This window comes from Pseudopipra pipra, chromosome 2, assembly GCF_036250125.1.
Source record: "Pseudopipra pipra isolate bDixPip1 chromosome 2, bDixPip1.hap1, whole genome shotgun sequence".
Lineage (NCBI taxonomy): Eukaryota > Metazoa > Chordata > Aves > Passeriformes > Pipridae > Pseudopipra > Pseudopipra pipra.
The window spans coordinates 6687507-6703019 of record NC_087550.1 but is presented as its reverse complement, the minus strand read 5'-3'; the positions used below and the strand labels follow the sequence as shown (position 1 = coordinate 6703019).

General features: G+C 36.3%; 1 protein-coding gene across 12 annotated transcripts in view; it reads left to right on the top strand.

Moving 5' to 3' along the window:
- The window catches only part of ARL13B (ADP ribosylation factor like GTPase 13B), a 41338-nt gene extending 27244 nt beyond the window's left edge, over positions 1 to 14094 (top strand). For 4 of the 12 annotated variants that reach the window (XM_064643744.1, XM_064643789.1, XM_064643782.1 and 1 more), the window contains 7 exons: positions 2791 to 2896; positions 3718 to 3920; positions 5829 to 5922; positions 7089 to 7320; positions 7844 to 7960; positions 8415 to 8483; positions 12086 to 14094. In XM_064643744.1, the coding sequence (XP_064499814.1) occupies positions 2791 to 2896; positions 3718 to 3920; positions 5829 to 5922; positions 7089 to 7320; positions 7844 to 7960; positions 8415 to 8483; positions 12086 to 12162 (898 nt within the window). In that variant the 3' untranslated portion in view covers positions 12163 to 14094. The other 8 variants (XM_064643752.1, XM_064643792.1, XM_064643747.1 and 5 more) reach the window with 7 other exon arrangements.
- The last annotated feature ends 1419 nt before the right edge of the window (positions 14095 to 15513 follow it).

Below are 15513 nucleotides of genomic sequence, written 5' to 3'. Positions count from 1 at the left end.
TTAGGAAGAGCAAAGCCCTCTACTCAGCGCTGATGGTCAAATTCTTCTAACAGATAAAACCTCCATTCTGAATCGATGGTCTGAACATTTTCAGACTCTTTTCAGTACTAGCTGTGTAGTTCAAGACTCAGCAATTCAGTCCATCACACAACAACCAGTAAAATATGAATTGGATACTGCCCCCACTTTAGGAGAAACCCTCAAGGCTATTCAGCAGGTGAAAATCGGCAAGGCAGCTGGGATTGATGGAATTCCACCCGAAGTCTGGAAATATGGGGGCCTTGCACTCCATACCAAATTTCACGAGTTCGTGGTGCGCTGTTGGGAGCTTGGCGAACTACCATCAGACCTTTGTGATGCAGTCATCATCACTTTGTACAAGAAGAAAGGTATTAAATCAGATGGCTCAAACTACCGTGGTATTACTCTGCTCTCCATTGCTGGCAAAATCCTGGCAAGAATACTCTTGAACAGACTAATACCTTGAACAGAAGGAATCCTACCTGAAAGTCAGTGTGGCTTCAGAGCCAACAGAAGTACCACAGACATGGTATTTGTTCTCAGACAATTGCAAGAGAAGTGTAGGGAACAGAACAAAGGTCTTTATGTAACCTTTGTCGACCTCACCAAGGCTTTTGATACTGTGAGCAGAAAAGGTCTATGGCAGATTTTGGAACTTTTAGGTTGTCCCCCCAAGTTCCTTAAAATGATCATCTCACTCCATGAGGATCAGCACGGCCAAGTGAGACATGGCAACACACTTAACACACTTTCTGAGCCCTTTTTAATTAAGAATGATGTGAAACAAGGCTGCGTTCTCGCTCCTACCCTATTCACCGTCTTCTTTAGCATGATGCTCCAAAGGACCACAGCAGACCTCGATGATCAGGACGGTATCTACATTTGATACCGTACTGATGGAAGTCTATTCAATCTAAGGCGACTGAAGGCCCACACCAAGACCTTAAACCATCTTGTCCGGGAGCTGCTTTATGCTGATGACGCCACCCTTGTTGCTCACACAGAAGCAGCTCTGCAGCGTTTAACATCCTGCTTTGCAGACGCTGCTGAGCTCTTTGGACTGGAAGTCAGCTTAAAGAAGACAGAGGTCCTCCATCAACCTGCACCTCAGGAAGTCCCCCATCATCCCCACATCACCATTGGCCAATCAGAGCTCAAATCAGTCCAGCAGTTTAATTACCTAGGTAGCCTCATCTCCTCGGATGGCAAGATTGACAGAGAGATAGACAACAGGTTAGCAAAGGCATATAGTGCTTTTGGAAAACTCCACAAAAGAGTTTGGCAAAATAAACACTTGAAGAAAAGCACCAAGATCAGTGTTTACAAAGCCATAGTGCTGTCTACTCTCTTGTATGGTTCCGAATCATGGAACTGCCACCACCTGCGACTCCTAGAACGGTTCCATCAACGCTGCCACCGTACAATCCTAAACATCCACTGGTCAGATTTTGTGACCAACACATCTGTTCTAGAGCAAGCAGCAGTCACAAGTATTGAGGCCATGTTACTGAGAACACAGCTGCGCTGGGCAGGGCACGTCTCCAGGATGAAGGACCACCGCCTCCCTAAGATCCTGCTTTATGGTGAACTTGCCACTGGCTGCCGCAACAGAGGAGCCCCAAAGAAAAGATACAAGGACTCCCTGAAACAACATTTCAGCCTTGGCCATATTGATCACCATAACTGGTCTACTCTGGCCTCCAATCGGGGGGCCTGGAGACACACCATCTATAACGCAGCTGTCTCCTTTGAGAACACACGCAGGATCACTCTCAAGGAGAAAAGACAATGCAGAAAGAACCGTGTCTTGCAGAATATACCATCTAAGGAGTCTTTCTGCTGTACCTTTTGCAATCGGATATGTCTGTCACGTATTGGCCTCATAAGCCACCAGCGTGCCTGTAACAAATGTGGATAGAGCCTTCCTTAATTTTCGTTCGCAAAGCCTAGCCATGAATGAATGATGATGATGATGATGATGATGATGATGATGATGATGATGATGATGTATTCTTGTAATCCTAAATGGATGTCTATCTTCTGGAGTCCTCTTTGGTGCCATATATCTAAGAAATAAGAGAATGATAGCACTTGATCTTACAGAACACTTTTGTATTTTTAAGCTATGTGGGGTTTTTTTGCTTCCTACTATTTAATAAGGTATGTTTCCTCCCTCTGGGCTTTAAGTTTTACTTAGGAAGAGCAAATTCAAAACATCACATATGAAGTTGTTTGGTGTTAGAGAGAAATATTTGATAATAAGGCAGACCTGAGGTGATCATGAAGCACAGGAATTGCTTATGGTTTGGAAAGTTGCAAAGTTCTGGAACTTTCATCCAGTGACTCCAACAGATTAACTTAACACTGTGTAACTTAACTGGAGTAACTTAACACTGTGTAACTTAACTGGAGTAACTTAACACTGTGTAACTTAACTGGAGTAACTTAACACTGTGTAACTTTCGATGTAAAACAGGATGGTCTTTTACATCTTAGCTGTAAATATAATTGCTTTCTCTATGAATAATTATTAAGGAATTACTAAGCACCTTAGTGATTGTTTAGTTTTAATATCTGATGAAAAGGGTGCATGGACTAAGTAGAAAGTTTAAGTAGAAAGGATAATGAATTAAAGATGAAATAAGACATTTTATCTTTCCTTTCTCACTCTTTCCCTTCTTCCTACTTTTCTCAAAAACTTAGCTTTTGGAAATTCGTGAATCTCTCTTGTGTCAAGGTGCTAAGTGTTTCTTTTGATCTTTTCTCCAGGCTGGCAAATAAGCAGGACAGAGAAGGAGCTCTGTCAGAAGCAGATGTAATCGAGTCCTTGTCTCTGGAGAGGCTTGTCAATGAACACAAATGTCTCTGTCAAATTGTATGTATATTGTAACATGCTACATTTTCTAATTTCTAATTATATATATGTAAAGCTTCAATCCTCCAGTCGGGAGGCCTGGAGACACACCATCTATAACGCAGCTGTCTCCTTTGAGAACGCCCGCAGGATCACTCTCAAGGAGAAAAGACAATGCAGAAAGAACCGTGTCTTGCGGAATATACCATCTAAGGAGTCTTTCTGCTGTGCCTTTTGCAATCGGATATGTCTATCTCATATTGGCCTCATTAGCCACCAGCATGCCTGTAACAAATGTGGATAGAGCCTTTTTTAATTTTCGTTTGCGAAGCCTAGCCATGAATGAATGATATGTAAAGCTTCCAGTAAGGTAGAAACTAAAATCCTGCGTTCCCAGAAAAGATACAGTCCATGTATCTGTTCTGCAAGAAATTCTACTGCTCACCTTGATGTTCTAACAAATGTTTACAATAGAGATCCTCAAAATGTAATTGCTGCTCTGTTCTGAAACCATGTAAGAATAATTAAGTTACTGATGTGGTTTAAAACTTGTTTAATTGAACAGCAAATTTAGTATTCCAGCTTTTTTAAAAAGAAGCAGAAATGGAATTTGCCTGTGTTGACATTCAGGAAGGATCACTGTTCAGATGTGATTTTTCTCTTGGCAAAAAAAGGATTTGTAAATATTTCTGAATTTGCGGAATGCCTAAATACAAATTTACTTCCCATACTTCTCCATGTTTTGCAGTAAACAGTAATTGTTTAGCTAATTTCTTGTTTTCAGTCAAGGAATGTGATCTGAACTGCAAGTACTTTTCCCCTCCTTCCCCTTACATTTACAGGAACCTTGCTCAGCTATCATGGGCTATGGGAAAAAAATTGACAAATCAATAAAAAAGGGTTTATTTTGGCTTCTACATATCATAGCCAAAGATTTTGATGCCTTAAATGAGCGAATCCAAAGAGACACCACAGAGCAAAAGGCATATGAAGAACAGAAGAAACTGGAACGAGCTGAGCGAGTGAGAAGGATACGAGAAGAAAGGTATTGTCTCTGTAATTTCTGCTTCCTCCTCTTCTTCTTTTCTCTAAGATAATTGATTCATTTCTGTAAGTGCAACCAAGCTGTCAAGGATTTAAAACTTACAATCCAAGAGTCTCCATATTAAAAGTACAGACCTGAATTCTAGAGTTTTTCTGCAGGACCTACAAGTTTTTGTCTGGTTCATACCCTTTATCTTATTTGCTCCCTTCTTGAAATGTACTGTGAATGAGAACTGCATGGTGGTTGTGGAGTTACTAATATAACTTCACAGAAGGCTAACCCAAGAAATAAATCCTGGCATTTAGTCTTAAATTGCCTTCAAGTATGTTCTAAATTAAACTTCTGTTAAGTTAGACTCTGTAAGCAATATGTGAGTATCAAAGACTAGGTGAGAAACTGTATTCAAGACTATGCTTAATAAACTCCAGGATATCCAATAGGTGAGGCATGAAGAAACCAAAGATGGTGCAGTGAGGGGAAGTAGGACAAGTGGTTTATTACTTCCCTTCAAAGCCGTTTCTGGTCTTCAGCAGCCTACTGTGGTTCCTATTAAAGCCTGATGTGAATCATTTTACTGAGGAATTATTAAAATATTTGCTGAGCACCTCGTCCTCCTTATAAAGGCAGAGTTTTGTGAGTCTCAGTTACTGTGAGAAGCTCCTGTGAAGTGCCTTGGCTTATACTCTTGCTGTTTTGGTTTACTTCAGCAAGTAACTGAAGCACGTTTTAAACCCCTGGAACTTGACATGGTCTTCATGCACATTTCACAAACTTACAAACCCATATACTGTTAGTCTGCCAGATATCTCTGTACAGACAAAACCTTCTGACCATGATGAATTGCATTGGGTTAATGCCATGCTGGGAAGTGTGGGGAGGAGGAGTAACTTTGAAACATGTCTCAAAGAAACTGGCTCATGATATGGGCATTTCCTCTCCCCACTCAGTGACCTTAGTTGTATTTCTTCACTGGAAAAATTGATTGGGTCTGAATTGGATTAAAGGCTTAAAAGTTTTGCTAAAGTTCTTGTGCCTTAAAGGAAACCTGAGTAGTAACTTCTGTTGGTTTTGCTTGTCTCAGGTATAAGAGATGACATGAACTCTCGATTTGCTGTTTTGCATCAAGTCGATTTCTTGTTGTAAGAAATAGGTTAATCTTGATTCAGTTGTAATTCTGTTTTATTTTGTGTTTCACTAATTCCCCAGGCTTCTTTTTTGTTCAGAAAGTGCATTTCCTCCACAATATGTTAGTAGCAACGACCTTGTTTCCAATGGAAAACCAGAGACAGTGGTAGTGCTGTGAAGTTTTCAACAGCACTGTCTGTTCCTTCCAAACATTATGTTTTCATAGGCAGATTACTGTCTTCCTTTTCATTCCCATCTGTGCCTCTGAACAAGGAGTTTGTTCTTTCCTCTCTCAGCACTTACAGCTGCAAAATAGATGTAACAGTGACTTCTATGTGCAATTACCATCAGATGATTCATGAGAAGTATTTGATGAGAACGTACCTTATCAATGATGTATTATTTAATACATAGCAATGTAATATTTCTTATATAAATATCTGGAACATAAAACGTAACTAGGGCTGGTAAACTGAGCATTATGTGTCTTTCTGAACTTTTCTGAGTCTGGGCGAAGGAAGTGTGATTCCCTTCACAGAACCATAGAGTAGTTTCATTTGGAAGGGACCTTTAAAGTCCATGCTGGCATAAATTGGGACATGAGTTGGGTGATCTAATAATTTTTCTCTATAACATTTATGGCTTGGCTTCTCCAGAATTCTTTGTTCATTCTCCCCCTCTTGCCTCTGCCCCCCCCCAAAAAAAAAACCAAAACCAACCAAAATCCACAAATGCCAAAACCACTGAAACAACAACAACATAAATCCACCAACAATGCCAAAGGGAAAAAGAAGAAGGAGCTGTACCTGATCAGGAAGACCCTGAGCCTGGGAAATATCAGAACCCCTTCCAGCCTATATCTGCTGTAATCTCTGAGGTATGAGATTGTGTGGAAATCTGGATTATTTTAGAACTGCCACTAACAAATGTCTGAGAGGTCATGAGAAAAATGGTTAATTTCCAAGAATTGGTCTAAGTCTGTCTGCACACCATTTTTTTAATTTGTATTTAATCTTGGCAGTCTTGTTTTGTGTGCATTGAATCAATGTTTTCATGATAAGAAACCCCCTATTATTGATGTGGGGACAAGAGTGGTGTAGGCATAGTAAAATAGATCTAAACACACAACTGAACATATTTCCTAATTAAACCAGTGGAGATTCAGAAGTGGAAATATTCAAGGTCTGTTTGCTTCTTGTATGATGTAGTGAGTCATAAAATCTGACTGACTTCTACAACTGTTTAGATTTCTGAGCATAACCTGTTTTCAGTTGAAAATTGACACTATTGAGAAGTTTTTTAGTTTTGAAATATGAAAATCACATTCATATATTTAAGTTTCTTTAACCTGTGTTTCTCAGTTCTGGTAGTTCTTATTTATTGTGCCATATTTTTTTATTCAGTTGACTGGGGATAACATAATCTAAAGAAACACGTAAACTTTTCCAGTAAGTAACTCAAACATTTGCTTTTCTCCAGGACAAAAGCACCCACATCCACACAGCATGTAAAGTCAGCTGCATGCACAATAATACACTTAATAATAACATACAGAGGAGGAAGATAGAGTGTGCATATTGCAGAAATGGTGATTTAATGATATAGAACTTGTGAAACAGCCTGGGATTGAGTCTGTATGACACAATAGATATTTGTCCAAATTGTGGTGATATTTTCAGGATACTTAAGCTTTGCGAAACTGTATTTTGTTTTAAATAAACATAAAGTAAAACGTAATCGAAGAGGAAGAAATTAGAAGTTTTCTAACCTCAGGACTGTTGATATTGTTTGTATTCCTATTTTGGTTTATTTTTTTAATATGACCAAAAGTAAAGGAAGAAAACAGTCAAAAACATAAAGATAATTTCATTTTTTTGTTAATTCCCCCTCCCTCCCTCTGTACAGCATATTTAAAATTTAATTTCTTCACCTATTTGACAATAAATTCCATGCTGTATGTGGGACAGAAAATTTTTTTTCATTTTTTAATAACCTTCCTGTCTTATTAGTCAGTTTAAAAAAATTCTTACCCATTTTTGTTAGAATGAAAAGCAAATAGAAAAGGAGAAGAAGCAGCAAAGGTTGGAGACTGAAAAGGCTACAATTGTCTTGAAATCACAAGCAGAGCAGGACCAGATGGATGCCCAGCACCTATCAAGTAGCAGCAGCCAAAACACAACTGACAGCAGACTAGAAATGTGCAATTCTGCAACTACACAGCTTTTGCAGCACTCGGAAGAGAATGATCACCAAGCCTCAGATTGCCTTGACTCAGGTAGAACTTCCTTTGAATGTGTCATTTCATGTGATTTTTCACATTGTTTTTCCATATTTTTTATTATTTTTAATTATATTTATTATATAATATATTTTTTGTTTATTCTTTATTATTATTTTTCATGATACCACACATCAATTTAATCTACTGAAAACATGAAAATGCAGAATTAGGTTGTTGTATTGGAAAATCTTCTTCCAAAAAGTGCATGTTTGTTGGTGTGATACTGTAGCTGAAATTGGGTTTGTTTTTTATCATCATCAAATATGCAGTCCACTTTCCAACAGGACCCAGCTAAGTTGAATTTCGTTATGGAAACACAGAGTTTGCATATATTTTATGCTTAAAATTTGTTTTCTCTAGCAAAATGCTGTGTAACTTTTACATTTCCCATAATTTGTGCGTAAATTTGGACTGAAAACACTCATGTGTCTCCTCAATAATTGTTTTAGAAGATGATCTAAGATATTCTCTGAATATAAGTGTATGATATGTAATGTTTTATTTCTGTTTACTATAGATAACAGTAAGAAAAAAAGTAAAAAACCAAAATTAAAAAGGGGCCACAGAGTAGAACCTATTAATCCAGAGGATTCTCTTCCCAAAAATCCAACACCACCACCAGCACTTCCACCAGGTGAGTGTACTAACCACCAGTAATTGATGTCTCAATTTGTGGTTGTTAATCCTTTAAAAGATTCACTTGGGAATAATGAAACTGGAATGATCTTCGTACAGAGAAATGCTACTAAACCTTCCTCTCTAGAAAATCTTTGATGCAGCTTCCCACTTCATTATAAGAACTTCCAGCAGTAGTGATTTGGCCTGTTCCATGGAGGAAGACATTATTTTCCCAAAAAGTGAGTCAGAAACTTGACTACTCCTGAAAAAGTAATTAAAATTATCACTATTTAAGGGGAAATCAGCTTCTTTTAAAAGTATTTCATAGTTATTCACCATGGATCCAATATATTGCATACCTTGGGTGTTTGTAAATGCTTTGATTTCCCCCAAAATGAGCTGGTTTCTGTTCAGTTCCTCAGAATCAAGAGCAGTCATGGCATGTTTTGACAGTCTTTGTTTTCCTTTAGTTGGCTGGGGAACTCCCAAACTTAATAGACTTCGAAAACTCGAGCCTCTTGGTGAAACACATCATGCTGGTAATTGAAAGTATTTTGGGTTTTGTACTTTTTGAACGCGTTCTCCATTGTTCATTCACTTCTACATTCATTTCATTCTTCATCTTTTTTTTTTAATGTCTTAATTCTGATTTTCATTGACCAAAACCTAAACCTTTTGCTTAGTAGAAAGCATCTTTTTGATTTTTCAAGTTTTCCTTTTTTTTTTAATGGAAAGGAAATTTATCTTAGATTCCCTTATAAAGTTTAAAATGGCTTGGGATACCAGGAGCTATTAATGATCTGAAGTTATTTGCATAGCAGCAGTACCTAAACATTAAAAAGTGCCATATTGCAAACAGTAAGAGGACCAGTTCAGGACCAGTTATTTTAAGAGTCCAAATGAAAACTAAATTACTGGTCTGGAAGTAGAAATGTCAGTGAAAAAGCTTGGGATCTGCTGCTTTACCTGAAGAATCAGAGTCCCTTAGAGTTCATAACCTGCGAGCAGAAATAAGTTTAATAACTGGAAATATAAAGGTGAGGTAGGCAGATGCTTGATTTCTTGCTTCAGTAATGGCTGTTTTCTATTTTTGGAAGATCCTGGAAGATTGTTTTTCATATGCTCACACTGCATTTTTTTCTGAGTTTTAGAGGGTACTTTCTTTGTTTTTCTTACATTTTTATTTTTCAAATTTTGAATACCCTAGTGAACATGGAGGCATCTGGAGTAACACGAGAGGAGAACAACCAAACTAAAGCAATGAGAACACTTACACAAATTGAATAAAGAGAACATTAACTGAGAAACTTAAGGAGAAAGGAGCTGTGGCTGTAGTTACTCTTGAGCTTAACCCTGACTTGAATTAATTGAACTATTGTCATGAGAAATTCTGAAACAACTGAACATAGAGCTTTTCTGCCAAAGAATCAAAAGCTGCCTAAAGGGAAAATAAGATTTCTAATCCTGAGATATTTATTTCTCACAGGAATGAGATTCATGTGCATAAAATGTAATTTATTATCTTAATCATAAAACCATCTTGCTCTTTTTTTAAAGGCACATAAAGAGAAGGCTGCAAGAGAGAAAAGCCAGATGAAGAGGTAGGGAGGGGAAGAAAGGGAATTTCAATTTTTATCTGTTGCATTTTGTAGCAAGAGCATGGGTGGGAACAAAGAGAAAACCAATTAATTTGGAAGCTAACACTGGAAAATATGTTGGTAGGGATCTCTTAACCAGAGGTGTCACCACTGAGATAGAGCAAACTTGAAATGCTCAGAACTTTGCAGCTGAATTCAGGACTTTGGCTGCTCTTTGCTGAGATTTATTCTTTTTTTCAGGAATTTTGAGACTCACAAGTTTCACACAGAACAGAAAATCCTAGGAAAGCAAGAAAACATCCATTAGGAAAGCACTATTTAAAAATTAAAAAAGCTCTTCAAATGCACAGTCAAACCTTCAGTTAGGTCCTGATACCCAAGAGCATCAATTACTTATTTTGGTTAAAGCAGCTGTTTTCATTCTGACCATTTGAGATCCATAGGATCATGGAATCATTTATGTTGGAAAGGACCCTTAAAATCATTGAGTTCAACTGTTAACCCAACATTGCCAAGTCTATCTTGCACTGATTTAACTTGCCATCTGTCCTTGCAACAGTGTTTTTCAGTGAGTTTTTACATATTTTGCAGACTGAGAACCTGCTCTTGATGGGATACTTATTGGAATTTTTCTAAGGCCAGTGATTCTTTATTTGGAATATTCCCTGAATCGCATCTTTCTGAAAATCATCTTTTTGGCTATCCCTTCAGCAGAGAAATAACTCAGTGTTGATTTTTTTCCCCCCAGCTTTCCCCAAAATCCTCTCCCAAGTTGGGTTTAAAAGTTTTCTCAGACATTCAACCTTTGTGAAATAAAAAGGCATTTTTATTTCCCTATTGGTTTCATGATTAATTTATATAAATAGCTTGAAGGAACAATTTGCAGTGAAAGTAGAGATTCTAGTAGAGATACTTTTCAATAAGGAGAGTAGTAAGTCCTTTGTGTTTGTCTTGAATTATTTTTTTATTTTAAGTGTCAGATATTTGGTAATTCTTGCTGCTGAAATATGTAAAATTCAGGTAGTGTGAGGCTGAAACAACCTCCAAAGGTCTGGTTTTTAATGCTAGGCTTTCTCAAACATATAATTCTGCCTTAATTATGCAAACTGGAAAATTTAAGTGTTGATTTAAACACTTAAACAGGCTATTTAATGTATATATTGAGTCATTTTTGTGTCATTCTTAGAAGAGAATGTTATATTGGCTGTTAACAGGTAGTAGAGTCAATTATATAAGTCTTTAATTATACACTTATTTCACTAGAAACTGCAATTTTTCCAATCATGATAATGATTCTGGCACAACATTAGGTAATGAGTGTCTGTTTATTGTCGGTGGAGGATACATTTGCAAGAATAATAAACCTCTTCCAATATAGGAGGTACAATTATCTGTCATTCCTAAAGTGGTCTGCCAGACCTCAAGAAATTAATAAATTGACTAATAAAACCATCCATTGTACAGGTTTTTATTTGCCTTGTACTCATTCGTTGCAGTTTTCTTGCTGCTGTAATGCTGAATTAGCACTATTAAAATCAAAAGATTTACTACAATAACATAAAAGTGTTATTATTTTGCTGATTAAACGTAAGGATAACTAAAACCTTGATCCTGCAGACATGTACACATAGTCTCAGAGTAGTGTAATCCACCTTGTTTGCTTTTGTTAATTCTAGCTCAGGAGTGCAATGTTAAGTTATTGCATATGTAGAACAAGTGGAATATATTCTTCTTGGGAAATTCTGATTTATTAAAGCTGAATTTTATGTTGGCAGGCCATCAAGGCTTTGCTGGGGAAGAGGTGGTCTGTATAAATAAAATTGAGATTTGAATGCTTCAAAAAGCTGCTTTTGTTTTTTCTTGATTTCTACCTGTTTCCTCTTACCATCTCTCATATTATTTTGCTTGTGAAATGCTTTGCATGTACCCATTTGCATGGTTGTTTTTTAATTTTATATCAATTACAAATGTTTGAGAATACTTGTCACTCTCTTCTGATATACCTATTGACTTTGTCTAGAGCAGTTTTACTACTTGGAACTCCTTTATTGACAAAAGAAAATGTTGCAGTTTTTTTTGAAAAATTCTTAATATAATTCTTTTAGAAAGTTAGTATGACTTGCAAGATAAATGCCATGCATAAATGGTTCCAAAATTTTGGATGCTGCATAGTGTTACTGTCACTTAAAACTATATTGCAATGAAGACTTTACAGCAACATTCAAATTTTGATACTTGATTTTTTCAGTTGTTGTTTGCATACTTTGGATTTCTCATTTCCTATTTTTAGGGATGTTTACAGATCACCTTTGGGCTTGATCTTGCAAATGCTTCTGCATGTTTAATAAAATGTAATTAAACCCTCTTTTGGCCAATACATCTCTAGACATTAATTAGCACTAGATTTGAAAGTTGCTTGTAGGAATTAGCTCTTAACTTGTAGACTACCTAGCTTTCACTAAAGGAAGCAAGAATTTGCCATATGTAAAAATCCTTTGGGTGACAGATTGATGTGTTTTTCTTCTCTGGAATTTCTTACACAGATTTCTATGGAAAGCCTCTGCCCCCGCTGACTCTACGCCAAAGACCCAACAGTGACACCCATGATGTCATTGCTTAACTGGATCCCAAACAGAATTTAAAACCACAAAATGAAAAAATTCCATCAGAAACATTTTTTTTGCCCTTGAAGGAAAATTTTTAAAGTGACACTTTATCAGCATGTTGCAAAATGACTTGGTGACAATTAAATCTGGAGTTTGTTCTCTCGAACTTAGTTGATCTTGTCATTCCACATCACCAGCACTTCTTCAGGGTTTAGTGTGAAATAAGAAAGGTCTGTGTGTCCATGGATGTGAACATGGTATTGAATATTTACTTGTGAAAATACATATCCATAAACCTGAAGAAAAACAACTTCAAGATCACAGGATTGTACCATCCCATCAAAACCTTCCTCCAGGTGCTGTGCAGTCATTGGTATTTTTTCAGCTCATAAATTATTTTGTAAGATTCATTGTATGATAGGGTGACTATAGAAAGGCTAAACAAATATTGAGTATATTTTTCTACCTTTTTATAAAATGATTTGGAAGTTTGAGTGGACATGGGTACCTGCTACCAATAAAGTGATACCTTGGAAGCATTAGAAAGCTGATGGTCAAGTTAATATAAATACAGTGTGTTTGACTCTTACAGTAGCAAAACGCATTTATTAGGGATTATATTACTAGGTGTAGTATTTCATATTTCTGGCAACCTGAAGCAAGGACTAAGACAGAAAGTTTAAAATAACTACATTTTATACAAAATATTGCTATTTGAACTGTCTGAAAGTTTTCTTATCTGTTGTTTTCTTTGTTTTGTTAACTGAATCTGACATAGGTAATAAATTCTGTGGAAAAAAATTTAGTTGGATATTGTATTGACTACTACAACATACAGGAAAATTGCACATAGTGTAAGTTTTGCACTAATTGAGTCATGAATTTTGATGGAAAACTGAATCAACCAATATGCAGATAAACTCCAACAGGGTTTAATCTCGATAACACTAAAATACCATCTTGAAAACTAAAGAAACCCTGGGGTTTTAAGGATTTAAACAATACTTCCATGTGTTTATCTACATTAAAAAAAATCACATACAAGTGATTAATTAACAACAAGGGTTACAAATTGATATATTCCTGTTTAAATGTTTTTCCTCTTACACTAGAGACAACAATTGGTGTCTTGTGTAAAGTATATTGTTATGCCACTTAGTTACAGTAAGGATGAAACCCCCATTCAAAGGGATTTTTTTGAAGGAGTATTTGATTATTGATTATTTTATATTACTCTCCATCTTCAATAGCATGGTAATACCAAATTACTTCAGGAGATGTTAAAGCAATGCAATGTTTATGTTCAGCACTTTGATATTGGAAATCTTTGCCATATGCCCCTTACAGCAATGAGTTGCACAAATAGACATCCACCATAATAATCAAAATTAAATTTTATTAAGATTTTTACAGAATGTGTTTGTGGGGGGTGGAATCCATCTTGAGATAAGTTTGGAATGAATGGAGAGGTAAAATCCAAGTTTAGTGAAAGGATGAAGCACTTTGTACATGACTACATGAGAGTATTTTTTTTGTATTCTAATAGTGTAACATAATTTGATTATTCTCAGAATTTGGTCATTTTCACTTGAAACAAACACAATATTAAGTGGAGGGGAGGTTGCATAAATGTTTATGTGTGCAATCTCAATTTTAACTTTAGCTCTGTTACCACTTAAGTTTTCAGCTTAAAGGCTATACTTATTTTTTTTACAGCTTCAGTTTCTAGGAGTGTATTACCCTTTTATTTTACCTCCCATCAAAAATAAATGAATCAAAGTCTTTACTGAAAACAAAGCTGAATGTGCTGTTGTAACAACGCCTGAGAAACTAAAATGTCAGGTGTTGATACATATGAACTGTGTGTTATGTATGTTGTGTGTGGACACATGTATCATTTTTGATTTTGCTTTTAAAATAAATTTTACCAGTATGTGACCAAAGTACTCAGAAATGTTTTTTACAGTTTTGTCTATTATTATGCTCTGTAATTTACTATGGTAGGGTTTTTTTCAGTAATTTATCCAACAATGACTTTTTTTTTGCTCAAGCTGACATTTATATATGGAATAAAACTAATGCACAGCATCAACATGTTTCCTGTATTATCATAAATTTACTTTTTTTTGGAAGCAAGTATGGTCATAAATATTTAAGGGCTGCAAGTCTCACGTTGCTAAAATGTACAAAATAGAGACCTTGTAGACAGAATTTCTGCATATTTTTGCAATAGCAGTGTGGTCAAATTTAGAATATATTGATAGATTGGCACTTAGTTATGTGTATATGTGTACATATAAAGTGCTTTTAATATTTGAGAAGTAAATTGAGAGGTAATTATTGCACAAATTAGAAGATTGATGCTTTTTGTTGTCAATAATATCACTTCCAAAATGTATCAGTGAATTCAGCTGAGAGTATTTGTACCTAAATACAGGAGTGGTAAGTACACAGAAATGCACTGTATAAGCAGAACATTTTGCATTGTCTGTGCGACATTTTAAGTACATATTTTAAAGATAAGTTAAATGTATCTTCTAAAATAAGGATTAATAATTCTCATGAGCTGAATTAATGTGAAGGAGAATCAGTGCATCAAAATCAGTTGTTCTGCTTGTCTTCCTTTTTAGTTAAAACCGAGAATCCACAGGACCTTACTCATAGATTTAAAGGTTTTAAATGCACATTAATAACTATAATTGTATTATTGAAATTAGGTATATTTGGTATCCATTAGATTTAGTTTCACATCTCTGATGGTAACTGTGATCCTCTGAAGGCCCATTTGTCACTTAAAAACGGATTTCCCGGTTTTGCTACTTTAGGTGGCTTTTGAAATAAGATTGCTTGGAGTGGTCTCATGACAATTTTCTTCTCCAGTAGAAAACAGTATATTTCCTGAAAACAGTTATTTTTGGATCTAATGATGTCACATTACAAAAGATTGATGGACAGTAACAAAGTAATCAGCACAGGCTTTTTTTTTCCTTTAAGATTCAAGCAGTATTTTTTCCAGTAATATATTCTAGTATATGCAGAGGGATCTGGATAGACTTGAGAGATGGGCTGATTCCAATGGGATGAAGTTCAATAAAGCCAAGTGCCGGGTCCTGCACTTTGGCCACAACAACCCCATGCAGCACTACAGGCTGGGCACAGAGTGGCTGGAGAGCAGCCAGGCAGAAAGGGACCTGGGGGTACTAATTGACAGGAAGCTCAACATGAGCCAACAGTGTGCCCAGGTGGCCAAGAAGGCCAATGGGATCTTGTCCTGTATCAAAAATAGTGTGGCCAGCAGGAGCAGGGAAGTGATCCTTCCCCTGTACTCTGCATTGGTGAGGCCACACCTTGAGTATTGTGTTCAG